At 44.1% G+C, this 24,955-nt stretch overlaps 2 protein-coding genes across 6 annotated transcripts; both read left to right on the plus strand.

Annotated features, from left to right (window-relative positions):
• Nucleotides 1–1,120: 1,120 nt before the first annotated feature.
• Nucleotides 1,121–13,745, plus strand: LOC124046755 (zinc finger protein 513-like). 5 transcript variants are annotated; one of them, XM_046367483.1, is made up of 5 exons: nucleotides 1,121–1,779; nucleotides 2,143–2,296; nucleotides 6,338–6,451; nucleotides 6,533–7,177; nucleotides 12,259–13,745. In XM_046367483.1, exons 2-5 carry the CDS (start codon nucleotides 2,257–2,259, stop codon nucleotides 13,119–13,121), a joined length of 1,662 nt encoding a protein of 553 aa, XP_046223439.1. In that variant the 5' UTR covers nucleotides 1,121–1,779; nucleotides 2,143–2,256; the 3' UTR covers nucleotides 13,122–13,745. The 5 variants fall into 5 exon arrangements, with proteins under 5 accessions (XP_046223439.1, XP_046223440.1, XP_046223444.1 ...); XM_046367484.1 differs by having other exon boundaries at nucleotides 1,775–1,790; XM_046367486.1 differs by lacking the exon at nucleotides 1,121–1,779 and adding an exon at nucleotides 1,849–1,864.
• Nucleotides 13,746–13,881: 136 nt separating this feature from the next.
• On the plus strand, nucleotides 13,882–23,961 carry LOC124046756 (phospholipase A and acyltransferase 1-like). The gene is made up of 5 exons (XM_046367489.1): nucleotides 13,882–14,036; nucleotides 16,330–16,459; nucleotides 22,972–23,060; nucleotides 23,354–23,518; nucleotides 23,646–23,961. The coding sequence occupies exons 1-5, from the start codon at nucleotides 14,028–14,030 to the stop codon at nucleotides 23,709–23,711; spliced, it is 459 nt and encodes a 152-aa protein (XP_046223445.1). The 5' UTR covers nucleotides 13,882–14,027; the 3' UTR covers nucleotides 23,712–23,961.
• Nucleotides 23,962–24,955: the final 994 nt, after the last annotated feature.

Here is a 24,955-nt window from a genome sequence, read left to right on the forward strand (position 1 = left end):
TAACCAACAAGTAATCTAACTAACAATTCCAAAACTACTGTCTTATACACAGTGTAAGGGGATAAAGAATATGTACATAAGGATATATGAATGAGTGATGGTACAGGGCAGCATACAGTAGATGGTATCGAGTACAGTATATACATATGAGATGAGTATGTAGACAAAGTAAACAAAGTGGCATAGTTAAAGTGGCTAGTGATACATGTATTACATAGGATGCAGTCGATGATATAGAGTACAGTATATACGTATGCATATGAGATGAATAATGTAGGGTAAGTAACTTTATATAAGGTAGCATTGTTTAAAGTGGCTATATGATACATTTACATAATTTCCCATCAATTCCCATTATTAAAGTGGCTGGAGTTGGGTCAGTCAATGTCAGTGTGTTGGCAGCAGCCACTCAATGTTAGTGGTGGCTGTTTAACAGTCTGATGGCCTTGAGATAGAAGCTGTTTTTCAGTCTCTCGGTCCCAGCTTTGATGCACCTGTACTGACCTCGCCTTCTGGATGTTAGCGGGGTGAACAGGCAGTGGCTCGGGTGGTTGATGTCCTTGATGATCTTTATGGCCTTCCTGTAACATCGGGTGGTGTAGGTGTCCTGGAGGGCAGGTAGTTTGCCCCCGGTGATGCGTTGTGCAGACCTCACTACCCTCTGGAGAGCCTTACGGTTGAGGGCGGAGCAGTTGCCGTACCAGGCGGTGATACAGCCCGCCAGGATGCTCTCGATTGTGCATCTGTAGGAGTTTGTGAGTGCTTTTGGTGACAAGCCAAATTTCTTCATGAGATGAGTGTGTAAACAAAGTGGCATAGTTAAAGTGGCTAGTGATACATGTATTACATAAGGATGCAGTAGATGATATAGAGTACAGTATATACATATGAGATGAGTATGTAAACAAAGTGGCATAGTTAAAGTGGCTAGTGATACATGTATTACATAAAGAGCATTCTCTCAAACAGCTTCACCTGGAATGCTTTTCCAACAGCCTTGAAGGAGGTGCAGTTAACTCTAATGAACTTATCGTCTGCAGCAGAGGTAACTCTGGGTGTCTCGCCCTGATCTGTTTCACCTGTCCTTGTGATTGTCTCCACACACTCCAGGGGTCGCTGATTTTCCCCAGTGTATTTAAAAAAAAGAATAATAATAATAAAAATACATAAATAAATAAAAATAATTTGATTTGCTTTGTATAAACAAATAATTGGATTAAGAGAAGCAGCGCATATGTTCCATAGGCAGTCAAAGGGAAACAACTTAATCTCCTGTGATTCTTAAAAGCTGTTTCCATGCTGCTCCTCTATCAGTAACCTATAACATAACATTACAAATATCCTAACTTCCAGTCCAAGTTGCTCATCTATCAGGAGCAACAAACAAAACAAAACTCCCGACCAGTGATTCCCCCTTGTGGTCAAACACAGTATCAGGTAAATACAGATTTTTTTATTTTTTCAAATGATGCCACTGAATGATCTCTGTGACCGGCAGAGGATAGGATATGTGCTGTAATTTGCGCGCACAATTAGCTTAAACTTTACATTAATATTACACAGAGAGGCTAATGAAAAAAAAATACATTTGATTTTTTCTTTTTTTTAAAAGTCAACGTTTGTTGGCTCTGTGGTGTGTGGATGTGATAATTGCAACAGTACAAAGTTAGCTGACTACATTTTAAAAACTACAAGCCCCAAGATCCGGAAGTAGTTGAGAATGACTCTGACGTCAAGCTCCAGGAAATTGCTGTATGTACACAATGGACCTTCGAGGAAGTGAGTAAGAGGTTGTAGTTGTTTTTCTAAACGACAACTTAAGTTGATATCTATGTAGCCTTTGCATTTCATCAAACGTATTGACGTAATTTACTATTTGTTTTCTCCTAAATACTGAACGCTAGGTAGTTGAGCTATATGTAACGTTAGCTAGCTAGGTAACGTTAGAGGATTAGCTTTCATCTGCCCAATTTCTCTCCTACAGCTCAATGTGTTTTTAATAGTTACCTAGCTAATGTTGTTCTCGGTTTGACTAACGATTTAGAATGGCAAACTAAGCCAGCCAGTTCCCCGCACATATTTAGCTAGCTAACTCGTGTGTTTGATCGATGGCACTGATACTTCTGCTTTTGTCCGTTGGAGGAAGAGGAAGATGACAGAGTAAAGGGATTGACGTGCTGACTGAGACACCAGACCACAGCGGGAACAGCGACTGGCTGACGGACAGGACAGCGAGGCAGACAAAGAAGAGGAAGAATGCCGAGGAGAAAACAGTCGAACCCACAGCCCGTGAAATGTAAGTCAAGTGTAGTAGCCTAGCTAGCTACTAGTCATACTATCGACTGGGTAGTGAAGGAGTTATCCCAAAGCTAACTAGCTGGATGTCCTTTGAGTCTTAGTTACATCTTTCAATGTCAGAGATATGCTGCTATGTGTACAAACTACAGGACTGATCCCCGGCTCATGGATGGTAACTAGATCAACTGTAACCTTAATAAATCAAATCTGTCTTTCGTACTATTTGAAGTATTGGGTTTGGATAGTAACATTATTTATATCTAACTTTGATACAGGATTAGGTCATTTAGTGAGCGAGTTGAGGTGTACACAGTTGCTAAACCTCCACTAGTTTACACAACTGAACAGACTGATTTTTTGTTGTTGCTCTCCTGTGTGTGTCATGCGTGTGTCATGCGTGTGTGTCATGATTTATATGTTGGGTCACCCGGTGTCGTCATCCTTTTTCCTCTCACGGATGTGTGTTTCTCATCCTGTTTTTCTGTGGTTCATCTCATCCTGGACTTCCTCTCTTCCTTCTCAAATACTTCTTGTCTCCACTTCCTCTACAGGCTCACCCCTACCTGACCTCCTCTCCCTCTCTCTTTCACTCTCTCTCCCTCCCCCTCCACTCCCAATCCCTCCCCATTTCCTCCCTCCCCCGCCTCCTTTCCTCCCTCCTCTATCTCCCTCTTCACTCTCCTGCTGTCCTTCCCTACCTCTCTCTCTCCATCTCTTTCTCCTCCCCCTCTGCCCTCTCCTGTGTGTGTGTGTGTGTGTGTGTTTGCAGTGGACGGTGTAGTGTAACTAGTGGTGTTATGGACCGTAGTTGATCCGTGATCCATATGGATCACCCCCCACGGTTCGGCACGCATGTGAACCGCTGATCAATTGCAAAGTTGAACCATCATAGTGTAAAATACAGTTTCACTGACGCTGTTACGTTTGAAAGTAATAATTGAAGAGTTGCAGTGATATGATAAAGACAAGACAAATGTGTGCTGTGTTTTACTCTGAAGCCTGAAGGTTGATTTGATTTATTTTTTTAAAGCAGTTGTTTGTACTGTTCATGTGAACGGGGTTGAATCCCAACTAATCAATCCTGGAGGCTCACATTGCAAAAAGCAAAGAAGAAAAAGAGCAGTGACAGACATGGCTAGTGGGAGGAGCTGAAGAACTGGAAAAGCCTCCCGCTTCATTTAAGTCTCATGTATGGGAGCATTTTGGCTTCCCTGTCAAATATGATGACGGAAGAAGGGTGGTGGACAACACCATTACGGCGTGTAGGTGCCACAAGAAAGCCGTACGATCATGGAAATACATGGAACATGGCCACACATTTAAAGCGTCATCACTCCGGTGTGTCAGTGGCGGGAGCCAACTCAGCCAAGAGACAACAACTTCTCACCGTGACATTTAAGCCCTTTGCTGCAGAATCAGACCGGGCTGAAGTCATCACCAAATCTATTGGGATGTTTTAACGTTGCAGACATGAGGTCAACTCTGTTGTGGAAAACAAAGGGTTTAAAAATATGGTGAAAGTGCTTGAGTCGTGCTACGAAATCCCCTGGAGCATCCACTTCACTATGAAGATCGTGCCAGGTCTTTATGAACAGCAAAATTGTCTAAGAATTATCCAAGGCAACCTCTGTTGCCCTCACCTCAGACGGGTGGACCTCCAGGGTAACGGAAAGCTACGTGACTGTGACTGTTCACTACACCACAGAGGACTGGACCTCCAGGATAACAGAAAGCTACGTGACTGACTACTCACTACACCACAGAGGAGAGGACCTCCAGGATAACAGAACGCTATGTGACTGACTACTCACTACACCACAGAGGAGTGGAGCTCCAGGTAACAGAAAGCTACGTGACTGTGACTGATCACTACACCACAGAGGAGAGGACCTCCAGGATAACAGAAAGCTATGTGACTACTCACTACACCACAGAGGAGAGGACCTCCAGGTAACAGAAAGCTACGTGACTGTGACTGATCACTACACCACAGAGGAGAGGACCTCCAGGGTAACAGAAAGCTATGTGACTACTCACTACACCACAGAGGATTGGACCTCCAGGGTAACAGAAAGCTATGTGACTGTGACTGCTCACTACACCACAGAGGAGAGGACCTCCAGGGTAACAGAAAGCTACGTGACTGTGACTACTCACTACACCACAGAGGAGTGGCCCTCCAGGGTAACAGAAAGCTATGTGACTGCTCACTACACCACAGAGGAGTGGACCTCCAGGGTAACGGAAAGCTATGTGACTGTGACTACTCACTACACCACAGAGGAGTGGGCCTCCAGGGTAACGGAAAGCTACGTGACTGATCACTACACCACAGAGGAGAGGACCTCCAGGATAACAGAAAGCTACGTGACTGTGACTACTCACTACACCACAGAGGAGTGGCCCTCCAGGGTAACAGAAAGCTATGTGACTGTGACTGCTCACTACACCACAGAGGAGAGGACCTCCAGGGTAACAGAAAGCTACGTGACTGTGACTGCTCACTACACCACAGAGGAGTGGCCCTCCAGGGTAACGGAAAGCTATGTGACTGTGACTACTCACTACACCACAGAGGAGTGGGCCTCCAGGGTAACGGAAAGCTACGTGACTGATCACTACACCACAGAGGAGAGGACCTCCAGGGTAACAGAAAGCTACGTGACTACTCACTACACCACAGAGGAGAGGACCTCCAGGATAACAGAAAGCTACGTGACTGTGACTACTCACTACACCACAGAGGAGTGAACCTCCAGGGTAACAGAAAGCTATGTGACTGTGACTACTCACTACACCACAGAGGAGTGGGAGATGTGAAGTCCGGTGCAACAGACACGCACCCTCTATGAGAGTCACACAACTCTGGCGCAGGTACGGCTGGGAGCAGTAGCAGAGTGGAAGCTAGAGAAACCCAATAGAAATATCCCAATCACCACAGATAATACCAAGAACCAAGTATATGCAGTGAAAGAGGCTGGACTGGGGCCACAGATAGCTTGCTTTGCACATGTGATCAATTTAGGATCCTAAAGGGGAATCTCAGGTAACCAGATGGATCTCAGGTAACCAGATGGATCTCAGGTAACCAGATGGATCTCAGGTAACCAGATGGATCTCAGGTAACCAGATGGATCTCAGGTAACCAGATGGTTCTCAGGTAACCAGATGGTTCTCAGGTAACCAGATGGACCGCCTCCTTGGGAGGATCAGGAAGGTGGTTTCCTTTTTCCACCGAAGAACAACAGCCGCTCATGTTGCTTGAGACCAAGCAGGAAATGTTCCAGCTACCGACCCACAAGCTCATACACCACGTCACAACAACATGGAACTCCACTTATGACATGTTGGAGAGTCATCTTGAGCAGCAGGCAGCTGTATACTCTGCACTGACAGACAAGACCCTGGAAAAACATAAAGACATCGTCACCTTGTCTGATGATGACGTGGAAGTGGCAGAGGAGGTCCTCCAGGTGCTCAAACCCCTCGAAACGGTTACAAACCTACTGAGCACTGAAACTGCACCGTCTGTGTCCATGATCCTACCTCTGAAAACAAGGGTTCTACAATCCATGGCCCCAAGTGAGGAAGACAGCACCATCACTAGAGATGTCACGGCTGCCATTAGAGAGGACCTGAACCCCAGATACCCCCCTAATGTACAGGACTACCTTCATAGATCTACTGCACTGGATCCAAGGTTCAAGTCTTTAAGTAATAAATGGAAAGCAAAGTTATTTGTCTCCCTTTCTATTATTTTGCTGATCCGAAAATGATCCGATCCGTGACTCAACTGTGATCCGATCCGTGAGTTTTGTGATCCGTTGCACCACTAAGTGTAACGATGATGATGTGTTATAGTAGACAGTGTAGTGTGATAATGATGATGTGCAGTGTAATGATACTGTGTGTGTGTGTGTGTGTGTGTGTGTGTGTGTGTGTGTGTGTGTGTGTGTGTGTGTGTGTGTGTGTGTGTGTGTGTGTGTGTGTGTGTGTGTGTGTGTGTGTGTGTGTGTGTGTGTGTGTGTGTGTGATATAGTAGACGGTGTGGATTGTAATCCAGGATGCCTGGTTCTGGACAGTGACTTCCTGCTTAGTGGAGAGCTCTGTGAGTTTGGAGACACGGAGATCATGGGGCTGGACAGAGACACAGGTTAGAGACACACAAACACACACACACACACACATGGATTTCCGAGTCCTTGACTAAATGCTGTTGTATCTCCTCTCCCAGCCATGACTGTGTTCTCTCTGAGTGATGAAAGCTCCAGCCTTCCAGCTCCGGATGACTCCGCCTTCCCAGCATTCCTCTCCTGTAAGGGGTGTGGTCAACTGATTGGGACCGACCTTGACCTAGGAGCGGGACTACACTTGGGGGTGGGACTCTACTGCACGACCTGTGAGGAGGACGTCCAATCAGAATCTCACACAGCCTTGGAGGACACCTCACAAGGGGAGGAGTCAACCCCAGCCGTCCAATCCCATGCGATGCAAGACAGGAAGAGGAAGAGAAGTAAAGCGGGTGATGAAGAAGCCTGTATGAAGGTGTACACGTGCTCTCTGTGTAGTTTCTCCTCTCGCTACTCCAACCATCTCAAACGCCACATGAGAACCCATGACGGAGAGAAGCCCTACCGCTGTCCCCACTGCCCCTACGCCTCTACACAGAGGGTCAACCTGCAGAGACACACGCGCACACACACCGGGGAGAAGCCCTACCTCTGCAACGCCTGCAGCTATGCCTGTAGTTCCCTGGGGAACCTGCGGAGGCACCAGCGCTCGCACAGCCAGGAACCCCGGGCGCAACACACACTGAAGAGACGCAGCAGACGAAAACGCACACACCAAGGAAACGCTGAAGTTAAGAGCACACAATCAGGCATGTACAAACACACACGGGTCCCGTAGGACTCAGTTGGTAGAGCAAGGCACTTGCAGCACCAGGGTTGTGGGTTCGATTCCCAGGTCCACCCATATGTGAAATGTGTACACGCACGACTGTAAGTTGCTTTGACCAAAGGTATGTGGACACTTGCTCATCGAACATCTCATTCCAAAATCCTAGGCGTTAATATGGAGTTGGTCCCCCGCTTTGCTGCTATAACAGCCTCCACTCTTCTGGGAAGGCTTTCCACTAGATGTTGGAACGTTGCTGCTATAACAGACTCCACTCTTCTGGGAAGGCTTTCCACTAGATGTTGGAACAGTGCTGCTATAACAGCCTCCACTCTTCTGGGAAGGCTTTCCACTAGATGTTGGAGCATTGCTGCTATAACAGACTCCACTCTTCTGGGAAGGCTTTCCACTAGATGTTGGAACATTGCTGCTATAACAGCCTCCACACTTCTGGGAAGGCTTTCCACTAGATGTTGGAACATTGCTGCTATAACAGCCTCCACTCTTCTGGGAAGGCTTTCCACTAGATGTTGGAACATTGCTGCTATAACAGCCTCCACTCTTCTGGGAAGGCTTTCCACTAGATGTTGGAACATTGCTGCTATAACAGCCTCCACTCTTCTGGGAAGGCTTTCCACTAGATGTTGGAACATTGCTGCTATAACAGACTCCACTCTTCTGGGAAGGCTTTCCACTAGATGTTGGAACGTTGCTGCAGGGACTTGCTTCCATTCAGCCACAAGAGCATTAGTGAGGTTGGGCACTGATGTAGGGCGATTAGGTCTGGCTCGCAGTCGGTGTTCCAATTCATCCCAAAGGTGTTTGATGAGGTTCAGGTCAGGGCTCTGTGCAGACCAGTCAAGTTCTTCCACACTGATATCGACAAACCATTTCTGTATGGAACTTGCTTTGTGCACAGGTGCATTGTCATGCTGAAACAGGAGGCTTTCCTCAAGCTTTTGCCACAAAGTTGGAAGCACAGAATAGTCTAGAATGTCATTGTATGCTGTATCGTTAATATGTAACAGCACTTACAGTTGACCGGGGCAGCACTAGCAGGGCAGAAATTTGAGGAACTGACTTGTTGGAAAGGTGGCATCCTATGACGGTGCCACGTTTAAAGTCACTGAGCTCTTCAGTAAGGGCCATTCTACTGCCAATGTTTGTCTATGGAGATTGCATGGCTGTGTGTTTGATTTTATACACCTGTCAGTATCGAGTGTGGCTGAAATAGCTGAATAGATTAATTTGAAGAGTCCTAGTCTATGTATTTCACCTGATTGGGCAGGGGAGCAGCCTTGGGTTGGCCTGGGAGGCCACAGGGGAGCCAGGCTCAGCCAATCACAATTATTTTCTCCCAACAAAGTGGCTTAATTACAGACAGAAATAGTCCTCAGTTTCATCAGCTGTCCGGGTGGCTGATCTCAGACGATCCCGCAGGTATAAACACATATGTTGTACTGCGGTTTTGAGAAATAAGCCTTTTTGTGCGAATAGAAAATGCCTGCGATCTTTTATTTCAGATCATGAAACATGGGACCAACACTTTACATGTTGTGTTTATATTTTTGTTCAGTTTGTAGTGTGTGTGTGTGTGTGTGTGTGTGTGTGTGTGTGTGTGTGTGTGTGTGTGTGTGTGTATATATCTATATCTAGCACTATCTATATATGTACATGTCACCTTTACAAGTCAAACATTTTGACACAACTACTCATTCAAGGGTTTTTCTTTATTTTCACTATTTTCTACATTGTAGAGTAATAGTGAAGACATCAAAAGTATGAAATAACACACACAGAATCATGTAGTAACCAAAGAAGTGTTAAACACATCCTAATATATTTTAGATTATTCAAAGTAGCCACCCTTTGCCTTGATGACAACTTTGCACACTCTTGGCATTCTCTCAACCAGCTTCACCTGGAATGCTTTTCCAACAGTCTTGTAGGAGTTCCCACAGATATTGAACACTTGTTGCCTGCTTTCCCTTCACTCTGAGGTCCAACTCATCCCAAACCATCTCAATCGGGTTGAAGTTGGGTGATTGTGGAGGTCAGGTCATCTGATGCAGCTCTCCATCACTCTCCTTCTTGGTCAAATGACCCTTACACAGCCTGGAGATGTGTTGGGTCATTGTCCTGTGGAAAAATAAATGATAGTCCCGCTAAGCGCAAACCAGATGGGATGGCATATCACTGCAGAATCCTGTGATAGCCATCCTGGTTAAAGTGTGCGTTAAATTCTAAATAAATTACCAACAGTGTCACCAGCAAAGCACCATCACACCTCCTCCTCCATGCTTCACGGTGGGAACTACACATGCGGAGATCATCCGTTCACCCACACCGCGTCTCACAAAGACACGGCGGTTGGAACCAAAAATCTACAATTCAGACCAAAGAACAGATTTTCACCTGTCTAATGTCCATTGCTCGTGTTTCTTGGCCCAAGCAAGTCTCTCCTTCTTATCGGTGTCCTTAAGTAGTGGTTTCTTTGCAGAAATTACACCATGAAGGCCTGATTCACACAGTCTTCTCTGAACAGTTGATGTTGAGATGTGTCTGTTACTCTGTGAATCATTTATTTGGGCTGAAATTTCTGAGGCTGGTAACTCTAATGAACATATCATCTGCAGCAGAGGTAACTCTGGGGCTTCGTTTCCTCTGGAGGTCCTCATGAGAGCCAGTTAACTGTAATGAACTTATACTCTGCAGCAGAGGTAACTCTGGGGCTTCGTTTCCTCTGGAGGTCCTCATGAGAGCCAGTTTCATCACAGCGCTTGATGGTTTTTGCAACTGCACTTGAAGAAGCTCTAAAAGTTCTTGACATTTTCCGGATTGACTGACCTTCATGTCTTAAAGTAATGATGGACTGTCGTTTGTCTTTGCTTATTCGAGCTGTTCTTGACATAATATGGACTTGGTCTTTTACCAAATAGGGCTATCTTCTGTGTACCACCCCTAACTTGTCACAACACAACTGATTGGCTCAAACACATTAAGAAGGAAAGAAATTCCACCAATTAACTTTTAACAAGGCACACTTGTTAATTGAAATGTATTCCAGGTGACTACCTAAGGAAGCTGGTTAAGATAATTCCAAGAGTGTGCAAAGCAGTCTTCAAGGCAAAGGGTGGCTCGTTGAAGAATCTCAAATAATATAGATTTGATTTGTTTAACACTTTTTTGGTTACTACATGATTCCATATGTGTTATTTCATAGTTTTGATGTCTTCACTATTATTCTACAACATGGAAAAAGAAAAACCCTTGAATGAGATGGTGTCCAAAATTTTAATTTGTACTATATATTATAACATATGTACCCAACCAGCACCAATGATCCTCACTCAAACTGGGAGTTATGTTAGAGGATAGTTTTACTGAGAACAGTATGTCCTGTAGCACACAGCTCAGAGTGAAAGGAGAAGTGTTGGCTAACTTCCTGAAACTGTTAGAAAAGAGGAATAAGCTCTGTTTGGTTGGCTGGTTACTGAACTTAAGATCTCTGGGTTGTGTGTCGGGCTGCAACGCCTAATTCAAATTTAAAATAATAATAATAATAATTGTTTAAGCACTTGAACGAACATACTCACGCTGGAAATAGAATGCAAATGAGAGAACAGACGGGCCTTACGCGTCTATGGAGTCATAAGCAAGTCTATATTTTACACGTCTGCGCGGAGCACTGCTTTTAAATCGGGTATCAAACTCATTCCACGGAGGGCCGAGTGTTTGCAGATGGTTTTTGTTGTTGTACTCCCTTTCAATTAAGACCAAGACAATCAGGCGAAGACTCACTAATTAGTGACCTCCATGTAATCAATCAATCAAGGTCGAGGGAGGAGCGAAACCCCACAGACACCCGGCCCTCCGTGGGAAAGGAGTTTGACTCCTGCTTTAAAAAATAAGCGGATAACTTGTGTGGTTCGATTTAGAAAATACATTTTTATGATCTTCACTATACCAAGTAGACTAAATGTAGGTGACCTGTAAAGCTAACGTTTATCAATCAAATAGGACAGATATTTGAAAACAATTGCAGTTTAGCTGTGTTTAACTTTCATAACTTGTAAGTCGCTCTGGATAAGAGCGTCTGCTAAATGACTTAAATGTAAATCATAGGCATGTAGTCTGGGCAGGCTACGGCTGGAAGAGTAGAGGAGTCCGATGTCAAGAGAGAATAACGTTACTCTTTTGTCGATGAAGAGGGCTAGCAAAGCAACAACAGTTTAGCACAGGTACATTTTAAGGTGAGTCAAAGGGAACTCACAACAACAACTCCCAGGGACTACATATCAAACCAATACAACCGTTTATTATGGATTGTCATGACGACGTTGGCATACGCTTCGCTACGCACGTACATTTCCCCCGCTGTTTGACGGGTGTCTCTCCGGTTCACCAAACCCACGGGTCCGTATGTGTTGCAGTTTTGGGGTTACGGTTCGGTTTTCAAACGCCATTCCAAAAAATGTTCTTGGCGTTGTCTGTTGTGACCGGATTGTTATGTCGTGCCTCAAGTTCACACCCCGATGCTGTGTTTGTAACCATGTGGAAGGTGGGAATTTACCGGTTATAAATACCGGTTGGATGCAATCATGTGATTTTTAACTCGTTGAGAAACACAGATTGGCTGATGGCCATCATGCTTGTAAACAAATTGTAGTGTTCAAAAGCGATATTAATATATTTATTTTTATAAATGTTTTTTTGTTACATTTAACTGCCTAAAATGCTGTCATAGAGGCCATTTCCTTAGTGGGTGACAAAGGTCCCCCTACTGAACGGTCTGTCACACCCCCAGCTGTGTGTTAATGTGTGTGTATTAATGTGTGTGTGTGTGTGTATATGTGTGTTAATGTGTGTGTGTTAATATGTGTATGTTAATGTGTGTGTGTGTGTGTTAGTGTGTGTGTGTGTGTGTGTTAATGTGTGTGTGTGTGTGTGTGTGTGTTAATATGTGTGTGTGTGTTAATGTGTGTGTGTTAATATGTGTGTGTGTGTGTTAATATGTGTGTGTGTGTGTGTGTGTTAATGTGTGTGTACTGTTCTCTCCTTCAGATGCCATGGTGTCAGACCTGACAGTGTGTATGAGGGAGGACTCTGATTTCCTCCAGAACAGAGAGGGTGTAGCCTCTCCCTCCTCCCCCCGTCTCCCCACCTCCGCTCCCCTCCCTGACCTCCTCTTCCCCCTCTGCTGTCGCTCCTGTGGCCTCACCCTGGAGGGAGAAGGAGGAGAGACGGAGGAGGAGGGTGGAGGGCAGGTGTGTAATAAATGTTCAGAGTCTCTCATCTCCAAGAAACCAGGGTCCCCCAGCCCCACTGACACACTCCACTCAGGGGCCAGCAAGCTGTACCGCTGCCCTCTCTGTCCCTTCCTCTCCCTCTACCCCAACCACCTGGCCCGACACGCCCACACCCACAGCGGGGAGAAGCCCCACCGCTGCCCTCAGTGCCCTTACGCCTCGGCCCACCTGGACAACCTGAAACGCCACCTCCGGGTCCACACGGGGGAGAAGCCCTACCGCTGTCCCCAGTGCGCCTACGCCTGCGGGAACCTGGCCAACCTGAGGCGCCATGAGAGGATTCACTCTGGAGCCAAGCCGTTCCACTGCTCTGTGTGTGGCTACAGCTGTAACCAGAGTATGAACCTGAAGAGACACATGCTGAGACACACGGGGGAGAAGCCGTATGGCTGTGCTGAGTGTGACTACACTACGGGACACTGGGACAACTACAAACGTCATCAGAGGAAACACGGACACAACACCGAGAGCTGGGACAAACACACACACCAGGACACTACAGCAGCAGACAGCGAGGGCTGGACCACACAGGAGAAAACGAAGAAACACACACCACCACATACCACAGACCAACACTGGGTTCAAGAGACAGGGAACCATAGCCAGGGAGAGGTGTAGTCGGGGGGAAGGGGGTGTGTGTTTATTACACTAGTGACACCCTTCCTCTGTGCTCAGGCCTCAGAGGGGTGGGGCTTATCTCAGGTGCCTCTAGAGGCGGAGCTACATGAGCCGCCGTACTGCATGTCAATGCTGCACTGACCTTTACCTTGGGCATTAAAGGGCATGTGGGCGTGCCATTAAAGGGCATGTGGGCGTGCCATTAAAGGGCATGTGGGCGTGCCATTAAAGGGCATGTGGGCGTGCCATTAAAGGGCATGTGGGCGTGCCATTAAAGGGCATGTGGGCGTGCCATTAAAGATCTTGTTTTTGAATGGTAACATTCAGTTTTTAATTCAGTGGATTCAATGTTTAAAATGATGTTTTGATTGGATTGTAGCACATTTCACAATCAGGTTTTGTGTGACTAATATTTTTTATTATTAACTGCAATGAACCCGAATTGTAAAAGTGTACAAATTTAAAGATTTATATTTGAGTTATTTTCTTAATCATTATTTCAACAATGTTTCACAGCTGAGTGCAAGGCTACTCAGAGAATGGACAGGGCCACTGTAAAGTTCTGTCTGCACACGTTGCCTTATACATCTCTCCAATCCGGAAATAAAGACAGTCAACTGTGAACCCTTTGAGAGTTTGTGCTTGTAATAGGAGTGGTTTCGGTGTAATGCTTGTAATCCATCTGATATCTTTCTCTATATTTGAGGGTGTGTGTGGCTGTGTCAACAGGTGTTTCCTGACTGAACAGGGGTCATATTATCACGGTCCGTTATGCAAAACATGACTGAGATTATTATTAAGATAGGAGAGACTCTCAGATCATCTATGCATTTCTCAGTGTCTCTCTAAAGTGTGTGTGTCTGTGACTGGAGTTTCAAAGCACACAGAAGAGAAACACCAACATCCATGGGGCTGGTAGGATTCTACTTAATCACATTGTTATATTATCTTGTCATTGTTATATTATCTTGTCATTACTACCTGGTACTATTATACTTAATCATATATTATTAGGGGTTCACAGCAAATCTATTGTTATTCTTTGATAATTGCATAGTCAAATAACTCAAGCATAGATTGGTAACTTTATTTTCTAATTTGGCACGCAGAAACTAGAAGCCATGAGCAACCTGTTCTAAAATAATGGCACTGGTTCGCCTGCAGGTGGCGCTGAAACGTATTCAGGTGTCTTTCCTCAGGCTGAACAAATTTGCCTCAATGACTCATAATGTCCGTCAGGATAGATTTTTCCTATATATTGGCACATAATTGGAAAACCTCTAAAAACTTTTTAAAATGTCATGAACCATAAACCCCAAAAACATAAAATTAAACATGTAGGCCAATTGTACATCTTAACTTAGTTTGAGCAAGGCTGAGGGATTGGTTAAGAGATGTCTTGAGTTATTTGTAAATCCACTCCCAAGTTTGGCATTGATATCTTAAAAGGAATAACTGTTAACAATTCCCTTGTTGATTATGTAAAGCTAATGCTTAAAATAATTCCCCAAATTATTCTCATGGATTTAAAGTCAGATTCACAGCAAATTTGGTCTTTCGACTCATCACAGTAGTCCCTAAAGAGTTTGAGAAAAAAAGGTTGATGCATTTAAAGATGGGCACACTATACCAGTAGATGCTAGCAAATACGTTATTATGCAGACAAAAATACTTCTCATGAACCATAGGACCAAATGACTCATTGGTCTAAAGATGGCAGAGTTATTGACAAATCACAAATGAGTTTTTATAAGTCCATTTAAACCACTGGCCTATGAACTTGAAACGTGTCATCGCTATCATGGACGTCCCTTAGAAGAACTTCACTGAATGTGGTATTCATAAGGAAACTATTAGCAACTCATTATTAGCATATGCAACTTTTAATGCTCATCTGCAATAATTTTCTCATTATGAACCACATATGTACTTTTGCCAATATGCTAATGCTAAAAACACTTTTTAGATATCGTTTTCTCATGAACCGTGAATCAGATTGACTCGATTTGAGAATGATTGTTGTTGCATTCAAAGTGGGCCATGCTACACCACTAGATGGCACCATATCACAACAGGGCTATAAGGATTGAACCGGTGGACATGGGACCATAACATTTGGTATGTAAACCTTATGCCCTTAGAAACTGTGTGAATATAAAGTCACTTTAACCTTAGACCAGTTGGTGGCGCTATAGATGTCATTGGCACCATGAAATATTGGATAAATAACTATCAATCAAGTGGACTTTGTCTCATGAAGATGAATGTTAGATTTTATCAATCCACTTCTTATTTTAAAAACGGAATGTTGTGGCATCGATGTGAGTCAACAAACTTTTATTCTAGTGTAAAAATGTACTACAAAGTCTAAATAGGATCATTTTGGTCATGAAGTCTGTCTCGTCTTAAACAGAGATTTTAAGCCAATTGCAACAATGTTGGCTGTCAACACTCCAAATGTGTAGAACAAACAATGGATTTTCTTATTTTTTACTGTTGCTATTACTCATTACTGTATTACTCATCTTATTTAAACAACTGTATCAAACAAACTGTATCAATCCACAATGGACTAGGTAGAATATATTCCTTGGCCCCCAGGTTGATGACAGCGCAAATACTGCTAATAACCTACAGAACTTGAGACAACGGCATGCAGCGTGTTGATTGGCCAATGAGTGGCCAAGCCCTCGTCACACCTATAATATATTCATCAAAACACAGCCCTTTCGTGCCACCTCCAGCTATTGCGCTGATAATGCCCACAGTGAAAATAGCAAAACAATATTTCAAACTCACACCCGGACCTATAGCCCTAGCTCCAGCGGTACGATTTACCATTGTGTTAGGTTTGTTCAAATGGAGCCCTAAGAATGATTTCCTGCTGTATCCAAAGACCAAACTTCGTCCTTGTGTTACTGAGAGATAAACATGGTAATGCTTTCACCGATTGCACATAAAGGAAGATAGTTACTACAGGATAGTCCTTGCTTTGTTATCCAACTGCTCTCGTGTCCTTTCTGTCATCCTGTGAACCCCGTTCATTGCTGCTTGCAGCTACATTATTGGTTATTGAGCTAGGATTGATCAATCTGTAGCAACTAGCACTTTATATCAACACAGGAACTGTAGTGGGGTTTTGGTTCTGAGTTTGGGGAAGTGTGTGTGTGTAACCATGTCTCAGTTCCAGTTTCTCTCTGCCTTGTAGGGGAGTTCCCATCCGAAGCCGTTCCCAGGAGACATCCTGGAGTTTCCTCTGAATAAATACTTCTCCCATTTTGGAATTTATTACGGAGAGAGGGATGGAGTGCCCTACGTAGCACATCTTACCTGCAGAGGTCTGTGTACACACACACACACACACACACACACACACACACACACACACACACACACACACACACACACACACACACACACACACACACACACACACACACACACACACACACACACACACACACACACACACAGGGCCTTAACCTCCCAGCCATTATCTCTTTGGTTGTTGTAGCTTCATTCACTGATCTATAATAATAATATAATAATAATAATATATGCCATTTAGCAGACGCTTTTATCCAAAGCGACTTACAGTCATGTGTGCATACATTCTACGTATGGGTGGTCCCGGGGATCGAACCCACTACCCTGGCGTTACAAGCGCCATGCTCTACCAACTGAGCTACAGAAGGACCACATCTACAAACACAGATTAGCCACGACACACAAACTCAGCACTGGGATGAAAAATGATTAAATACATACAGATATTATATATTTTAACAAAGGTAAACAAAACAGTTTACTTTACAGAACTTGTTTTGTTGTTGTTGAAGTTTTACAGCTAATTTCCTACAATTCTACACATTTTGACATTGGTTGGGGAAAAGTTGTGCAGGTTTAAAGCTATTTATTTGCAATTCTACAAATGTTGCAATGACTCGCATGTTTAAATCAAAATGTATTAGTCACATGAATAGAACAGGTACAGTGAACCGTACAGTGAAAATTAAAGTGGAACCTTATAGTGGACCTTACAGTGAACCGTACAGTGAAAATTAAAGTGAACCTTATAGTGAACCTTATAGTGAACCTTATAGTGAACCTTACAGTGAACCGTACAGTGAACCTTATAGTGGACCTTATAGTGGACCTTACAGTGGACCGTACAGTGAAAATTAAAGTGAACCTTATAGTGAACCTTACAGTGAACCTTATAGTGGACCTTATAGTGGACCTTACAGTGAACCTTACAGTGAACCTTACAGTGGACCTTACAGTGAACCTTACAGTGAACCTTACAGTGAACCTTACAAACCCTGAAACAGCAATGCAGTTAAAAAAATTGCTATATATGGATGAGAATAAGAAATAAAAGTAACAAGTCATTAAAGAACAGCAGTAAAATAACAATAGCCAGACTATATACAGGGGGTACCGGTACAGAGTCAATGTGGAGACTATATACAGGGGGGTACCGGTACAGAGTCAATGTGGAGACTATATACAGGGGGGTACCGGTACAGAGTCAATGTGTGGGGGCACTGGTTTAGTTGAGGTAATATTTACATGTAGGTATAGTTATTAAAGTGACTATGCATAGATGATAACAACAGAGAGTAGCAGTGGTGTAAAAAGGGGGGGGGGAGATAGTCTGGGTAGCCATTTGATTAGATGTTCATGAGTCTTATGGCTTGGTGGTAGAAGCTGTTTAGAAGCCTCTTGGACCTAGACTTGATGCTCCGGTACCACTTGCTGTGCAGTAGCAGTAGCAGTAGCAGTAGTAGTAGCAGTAGCAGTAGCAGTAGCAGTAGTAGTAGCAGTAGCAGTAGCAGTGAGAACAGTCTATGACTAAGGTGTCTGGAGTCTTTGACAATTTTTAGGGCCTTCCTCTGACACCGTCTGGTATAGAGTTCCTGGATGGCAGGAAGTTTGGCTCCAGTGATGTCCTGGGCTGTTTGCACTACCCTCTGTAGTGCCTTGTGGTCGGAGACCGAGCAGTTGCCATACCAGGCAGTGATGCTGCAGCTGTAGAACCTTTTGAGGATCTGAGGACCCATGCCAAATCTTTTCAGTGTCCTGAGGGGGAATAGGTTTTGTCGATCCCTCTTCACAACTGTCTTGGTATGCTTGGACCATGATAGTTTGTTGGTGATGTGGACAGCAAGGAACTTGAAGCTCTCAACCTGCTCCACTGCAGCCCTGTTGATGAGAATGGGGTTGTGCTCGGTCCTCTTTTTCCTGTAGTCCACAATCATCTCCTTTGTCTTGATCACGTTGAGGGAGAGGTTGTTGCCCTGGCAGCACACGGCCAGGTCTCTGGCTTCCTCCCTATAGGCTGTCTCGTCATTGTCGTCGGTGATTACACCGATCACTGTTGTGTCATCGGCAAACTTAACTTCTTGCGTCGAGCCATCCGTGATCGTGAATACAGCCTCAAGCTCATTACCATAACGCAACGTTAACTATTCATGAAAATCGCAAATGAAATGAAATAAATATGCTAGCTCTCAAGCTTAGACTTTTGTTAACAACACTGTCATCTCAGATTTTCAAAAATATGCTTCTCAACCATAGCAAAACAAGCATTTGTGTAACAGCATTTAGCATTAGCATAGCATTTAGCATTCAGCAGGCAACATTTTCACAAAAACCAGAAAACCATTCAAATAAAATCATTTACCTTTGAAGAACTCCGGATGTTTTCAATGAGGAGACTCAGTTAGATAGCAAAATGTTCAGTTTTTCCTGAAAGATTATTTGTTTAGGAGAAATCGCTCCATTTTGTGCGTCACGTTTAGCTAAGAAAAAAAATGTATCCAGGATTGTGTAAATCTCGTCAATGAATCGCATTCTTACATAGGTGTTCCTTTTGTCCAGGTGGGAAAGGGCAGTGTGGAGTGCAAGAGATTGCATCATCTGTGGATCTGTTGGGGCGGTATGCAAATTGGAGTGAGTTTAGGGTTTCTGGTATAATGGTGTTGATGTGAGCCATGACCAGCCTTTCAAACGTGAGTGCTACGGGTCGGTAGTCATTTAGGCAGGTTACCTTAGTGTTCTTGGGCATGCTTAAAGCATGTTGGTATTACAGACTCGGTCAGGGACAGGTTGAAAATGTTGGTGAAGACACTTGCCAGTTGAACAGTGCATGCTCGGAGTACACGTCCTGGTAATCCGCCTGGCCCTGCGACCTTGTGAATGTTGACCTGTTTAAACGTCTTAATCACACTGGCTGCACAGAGCGTGATCACACAGTCAAATCAAATCACATTTTATTTGTCACATACACATGGTTAGCAGATGTTAATGCGAGTGTAGCGAAATGCTTGTGCTTCTAGTTCCGACAATGCAGTGATAACCAACAAGTAATCTAACTAACAATTCCAAAACTACTGTCTTATACACAGTGTAAGGGGATAAGGAACATGTACATAAGGATATATGAATGAGTGATGGTACAGAGCAGCATACAGTAGATGGTATCGAGTACAGTATATACATATGAGATGAGTGTGTAGACAAAGTAAACAAAGTGGCATAGTTAAAGTGGCTAGTGATACATGTGTTACATAAGGATGCAGTCGATGATGTAGAGTACAGTATATACATATGCATATGAGATGAATAATGTAGGGTAAGTAACATTATATAAGGTAGCATTGTTTAAAGTGGCTAGTGATATATAGTCTTCAGGAACAGCTGGTGCTCTCGTGCATGTTTCAGTGTTATTTGCCTCGAAGCGAGCATAGAAGTAGTTTAGCTCGTCTGGTTGGCTTGTGCCACTGGGTAGCTCTCAGCTGTGCTTCCTTTTGTAGTCTGCAATGGTTTGCAAGCCTTGCCACATCCGACGAGCGTCGGTGTAGTACGATTCAAACTTAGCCCTGTATTGACGCTTTGCCTGGTTTGATGGTTCATCGGAGGACATAGCAGGATTTCTTATAAGCTTCAAGGTTAGCGTCCCGCTCCTTGAAACCGACAGCTCTAGCCTTTAGCTCAGTGAGGATGTTGCCTGTTATCCATGGCTTCTGGTTGGGGTATGTACGTACAGTCACTGTGGGGATGACATCATCGATGCACTTGATGAAGCCAATGACAGATGTGGTGTACCTCTCAATGCCATCGGAGGAATCCCGGAACATATTCCAGTCTGTGCTAGCAAAACAGTCCTGTAGCTTAGCCTCTGCTTCATCTGACCACTTTTTGTTATTGACTGGTGCTTCCTGCTTTTGCTTGTAAGCAGGAATCAGGAGGATAGAGTTGTGGTCAGATTCCCCAAATGGAGGGTGAGGGAGAGCTTCGTACATGTCTGTGTGTGGAGTAAAGGTGGTCTAAAATAATTCCTCTGGTTGCACATTTAACATGCTGATAGAAATGAGGTGAAACTGATTTTAGTTTCCCTGCATTAAAGTCCCCGGCCACTAGGAGCGCCGCCTCTGGGTGAGTGTTTTCTTGTTTGCTTATGGCAGAATACAGCTCATTCAATGCTGTCTTAGTGCCAGACTCTGACTGTGGTGGTATGTAAATAGCTATGAAAAATACAGATGAAAACTCTCTAGGTAGATAGTGTGGTCTACAGCTTATGAGATACATCTGCCTTCCTCTCCAGGCGCCATTTTTGTTAATATGATATCTGAGTGAGAGTGACTAACAAAATCATTAGGGGGCCCCCTGAAGAACAGGGGCCTCATTTATAACCGCTGCGTACATTTGACACTAAATATCTGCATGCGCCATTTATGAAAACAATTTGTACAAAAGATTTAGAAACTTGTCGCACGCAATACATGCACATTTTTCCCAATATAAATCTGACCCGTCTTGAAACTGCACGTGTGAACGAGTATTAAAAGGGTTAGGGTTAGGGTTATGCCCTTTGTGGTGACAATATTACACCCTTACCTGCTGTATACTTTGGAAGTATTGGAATTAGACCAGGGAAGTTACTAAAAGTATTGGAATTAGACCAGGGAAGTTACTAAAATTATTGGAATTAGACCAGGGAAGTTACTAAAAGTATTGGAATTAGACCAGGGAAGTTACTAAAAGTATTGGAATTAGACCAGGGAAGTAACTAAAAGTATTGGAATTTTGACAAGTTACTAAAATAAGGAGCAATGGCAATCTTGATTAAATGTCTGTTGTCAGAATGTTTAAATTCTTTGCAAATACATTTGCATTATTTGCAGTAAGAAAAAAAGTGTTGTGTACCTGTAAACTGATCATTTGATTTCAGTCATGTTTTTGCATTTACTTTTTTCCCAAACCTAAATGTGCTACGCTGACCGCAAATTCTGAAACATTGTCTAGAAGCTTACAGTATGTCTGCTTAATTTTTAGCAATAGCCTACACACTTCAAAGCAAAATATCAACTGTCCATGTTTTAGATTTGACTCAGTATTACCCTATAAACCGCGTTCCCTTTCAGATGTATGGAGCAAAATACGGATAGGCTCAATTAAATGAAAGATGTAACATGGTAATTTGTTCTTCAAACTCTTGTCAGAATTAGATGTTCAAGATGTAGAAGTTGTTCCAAATGTCACATTTTTTTCATGTTTAAGTTTAGACATTTACTCCGAATTCTTAAGGTTTCGGCATTAACTCTGAATGGTTAAGGTAAGGTTAAGGTACGGGTCGAAACAACTTTCTATATCTGGATTCAAACACGCAACCTTTAGATTCAGAGGCAGATGTTTATCGCCGTCCACAACGTTGAAACCTACGTGAAGTAACAGCGTCCCCTAGTGGCCGGTTTCCACGTCATCTCCCGATATCCTCACACATGGATGGAAATACTGACTTGTGTCATGGGTGACCAGCCTGAATTTGTTTTGGGCAAAAGCTTATTCTGGAATATGAACCGTCATGGCCAGAAAAGGTGTTAAAGAACTATGTATTAATGTATCATAAATGAAATAATTTTCACCTTGAGACATTTCAATTTACAGTAAGCTATTCAGACATAGCATAAAAAACGTAAGATTTACATCATATCCCCCATTTGCACGACATACTTACTTTCCAGCAACGCAATACAATATTTCAACCTTCTACCAGATGTGCGTACGCATATATCGCAGGTTTGTGGGGTGGCAAGCACATTCTCACTTCAAGTAACGGTTTATAAATGAGGACCCTAAATAGGCTACAATGCCCACGAATTCATAAACATCGTCTAATCTGGAAGACAACTACAGTGGTAACGTACACACCTGTTTCAGAATCTGCGGGCAGTGTTTAGGTTAGGGGAAAGTAGACGCAAAACTTTATTGAATTCAGACAACCTGTTTCATAAGGTGAATGCACCAATTTGTAAGTCGCTCTGGATAAGAGCGTCTGCTAAATGACTTAAATGTAAATGTCCACAACAATTTGCATTTGTTTTCGTTTTTGTGTTATTATACTTGTGAGGACTTTTTGGGGTCCAACATTTGATACCATAAACCCCGAAGCCTAAATTGGCCTTTTTACAAGTGAGAACCGTCAAAATGTCCTCATTTCTCTGAATTTGATTTGGTTTGGTTAACTATTCTTGTGAGGACTTCAAGTCCAACCATTAGGCTACCTGGGCGGCAGGTAGCCTAGTGGTTGGAGCATTGGGCCAGTAACCGAAAGGTTGCTCGATCGAATCCCCAAGCTGACAAGGTAAAAACCTGTTGTTCTGCCCCTGAACAAGGGAGTTAAACCCACTGTTCCTAGCCTGTCATTGTAAATAATAATTTGTTCTTAACTGACTTGCCTAGTTAAATAAAGGTTATATATATATATATTTTTAAAAGTAATCACAAGTATCGTGAAACGTGTACACACACTTGCTATGCTGTACTGACGCGACTATGTGTGTAGACTCGGAGACGAAGCTGCTGTTATTTGGTCGAGCCCTGAAGTCAGAGGTCAAACTGGACCCAGTGGAGCTAGTGGGACGGAAATATAAGGTAACACACTCACTCAGATGCAAACTATAGTAATAAAATATTTACTGTGTGTGTAGGTGAGGTTATAGCTACTCTGTGTGAATGTGTGTAGGTGAGGTTATAGCTACTCTGTGTGAATGTGTGTAGGTGAGGTTATAGCTACTCTGTGTGAATGTGTGTAGGAGAGGTTATAGCTACTCTGTGTGAATGTGTGTAGGAGAGGTTATTGCTACTCTGTGTGAATGTGTGTAGGAGAGGTTATAGCTACTCTGTGTGTAGGTGAGGTTATAGCTACTCTGTGTGAATATGTGCAGGTGAGGAACTTGCTGGATGAGGTCCATCCTCCCAGGGACTTCTACTCTCTGGTGAAACCCGCTATAGACGACATGATAGGTAGAGACGTCACCTTCGACATCCTGTTTCATAACTCTGAACACCAGGCCACGCTCTTCAGATACGGACTCAAGAAGTCCACCCAGGTAAGGGTAGGGATGGTGAGTGCGTGTGTGTGTGTGTGTCTTTTGAGGGGGAAGGGGGGTATGATGTGCAACAATGTCTGATGTGATTGGTTGTAAGATTGAGAAGATCTGTTGTCATTGGTTACAGATTGAAAAGGTCTACGCCCAGATCCTGCCCACCTGGAAGAAGCCGTTTGAGAAGAAGAAGTTGTAACCGTGACGACGACCGTGGCTGTGTTCTAGATTGGAACACGGTCTACAGTTTAATTCTCTCTAGATATCTACTAACGAGGTACAACAAGGAGAATCATAACAGTACATTTTTTAAATGTAACTCATCAGTGTAGGATGCTGATATAGAGTCAATTATATTTCTGAGTTTTTACATTCAGGGTTACATTGAACACTGTTATATATATATATATACACACACACACACATCAATAAAATACAGTAAAACACTTTCCCATTATTCTGTGTGTCTCAGAGAGAGCGAGAGAGAAGAGGGGTGAGGGGTTTACTTCAGTGTAAGGGACGTGGGCATCATTCAATCTGTACTGCCAAAGCGTTACAGAAATGGAAAGGTCATTTGTGAATGTGCTGTCACATGCAGTGTTTACCGTGAATGCAGAGTCTCCACTAACGCGGGAACATTGCCTTCACGTTTCAATCACGCTCTACTTCCACGATGCGGATTGAGTAGAGACCTGAATTCGATCTCATATTCCTCCCCTCTTCCTCCACGCTCCCCTCTTCCTCCACCCTCCCCTCTTCCTCCACCCTCTCCTCTTCCTCCACCCTCTCCTCTTCCTCCCTCCACCCTCTCCTCTTCCTCCACCCTCTCCTCTTCCTCCACCCTCTCCTCTCCCTCCACCCTCTCCTCCTCTCCTCCACCCTCTCTTCCTCCACCCTCTCCTCTTCCTCCACCCTCTCCTCCACCCTCCTCTTCCTCCACCCTCCTCTTCCTCCACCCTCTCCTCTTCCCACCCTCTTCCCTCCACCCTTCCTCTTCCTCCACCCTCTCCTCTTCCTCCACCCTCTCCTCTTCCTCCACCCTCTCCTCTTCCTCCACCCTCTCCTCTTCCTCCACCCTCTCCTCTTCCTCCACCCTCTCCTCTTCCTCCACCCTCTCCTCTTCCTCCACCCTCTCCTCTTCCTCCACTCTCCTCTTCCTCCACTCTCCTCTTCCTCCACCCTCTCCTCTTCCTCCACCCCTCTTCCTCCACCCTCTCCTCCACCCTCTCCTCTTCCTCCACCCTTCCTCTTCCTCCACCCTCTCTTCCTCTTCCTCCACCCTCCTCTTCCTCCACCCTTCCTCTTCCTCCACCCTCTCCTCTTCCTCCACCCTCTCCTCTTCCTCCACCCTCTCCTCTTCCTCCACCCTCTCCTCTTCCTCCACCCTCTCCTCTTCCTCCACCCTCTCCTCTTCCTCCACCCTCTCCTCTTCCTCCACCCTCT

The sequence above is a fragment of the Oncorhynchus gorbuscha genome, linkage group LG10 (assembly GCF_021184085.1).
Source record: "Oncorhynchus gorbuscha isolate QuinsamMale2020 ecotype Even-year linkage group LG10, OgorEven_v1.0, whole genome shotgun sequence".
Lineage (NCBI taxonomy): Eukaryota > Metazoa > Chordata > Actinopteri > Salmoniformes > Salmonidae > Oncorhynchus > Oncorhynchus gorbuscha.

Excerpts from the sequence above, each read along its gene's own strand:
- LOC124046756 (XM_046367489.1), top strand. Across the intron at positions 16,460-22,971 it reads AGCACATCTTACCTGCAGAG|ACTCGGAGACGAAGCTGCTG; the intron begins GTCTGTGTACAC and ends CTATGTGTGTAG. Across the intron at positions 23,061-23,353 it reads TAGTGGGACGGAAATATAAG|GTGAGGAACTTGCTGGATGA; the intron begins GTAACACACTCA and ends GAATATGTGCAG.
- LOC124046755 (XM_046367483.1), top strand. The coding sequence starts at position 2,257 with ATGCCGAGGAGAAAACAGTCGAACCCACAGCCCGTGAAAT. Across the intron at positions 6,452-6,532 it reads GGGGCTGGACAGAGACACAG|CCATGACTGTGTTCTCTCTG; the intron begins GTTAGAGACACA and ends CTCCTCTCCCAG. Across the intron at positions 7,178-12,258 it reads AGTTAAGAGCACACAATCAG|ATGCCATGGTGTCAGACCTG; the intron begins GCATGTACAAAC and ends TCTCTCCTTCAG.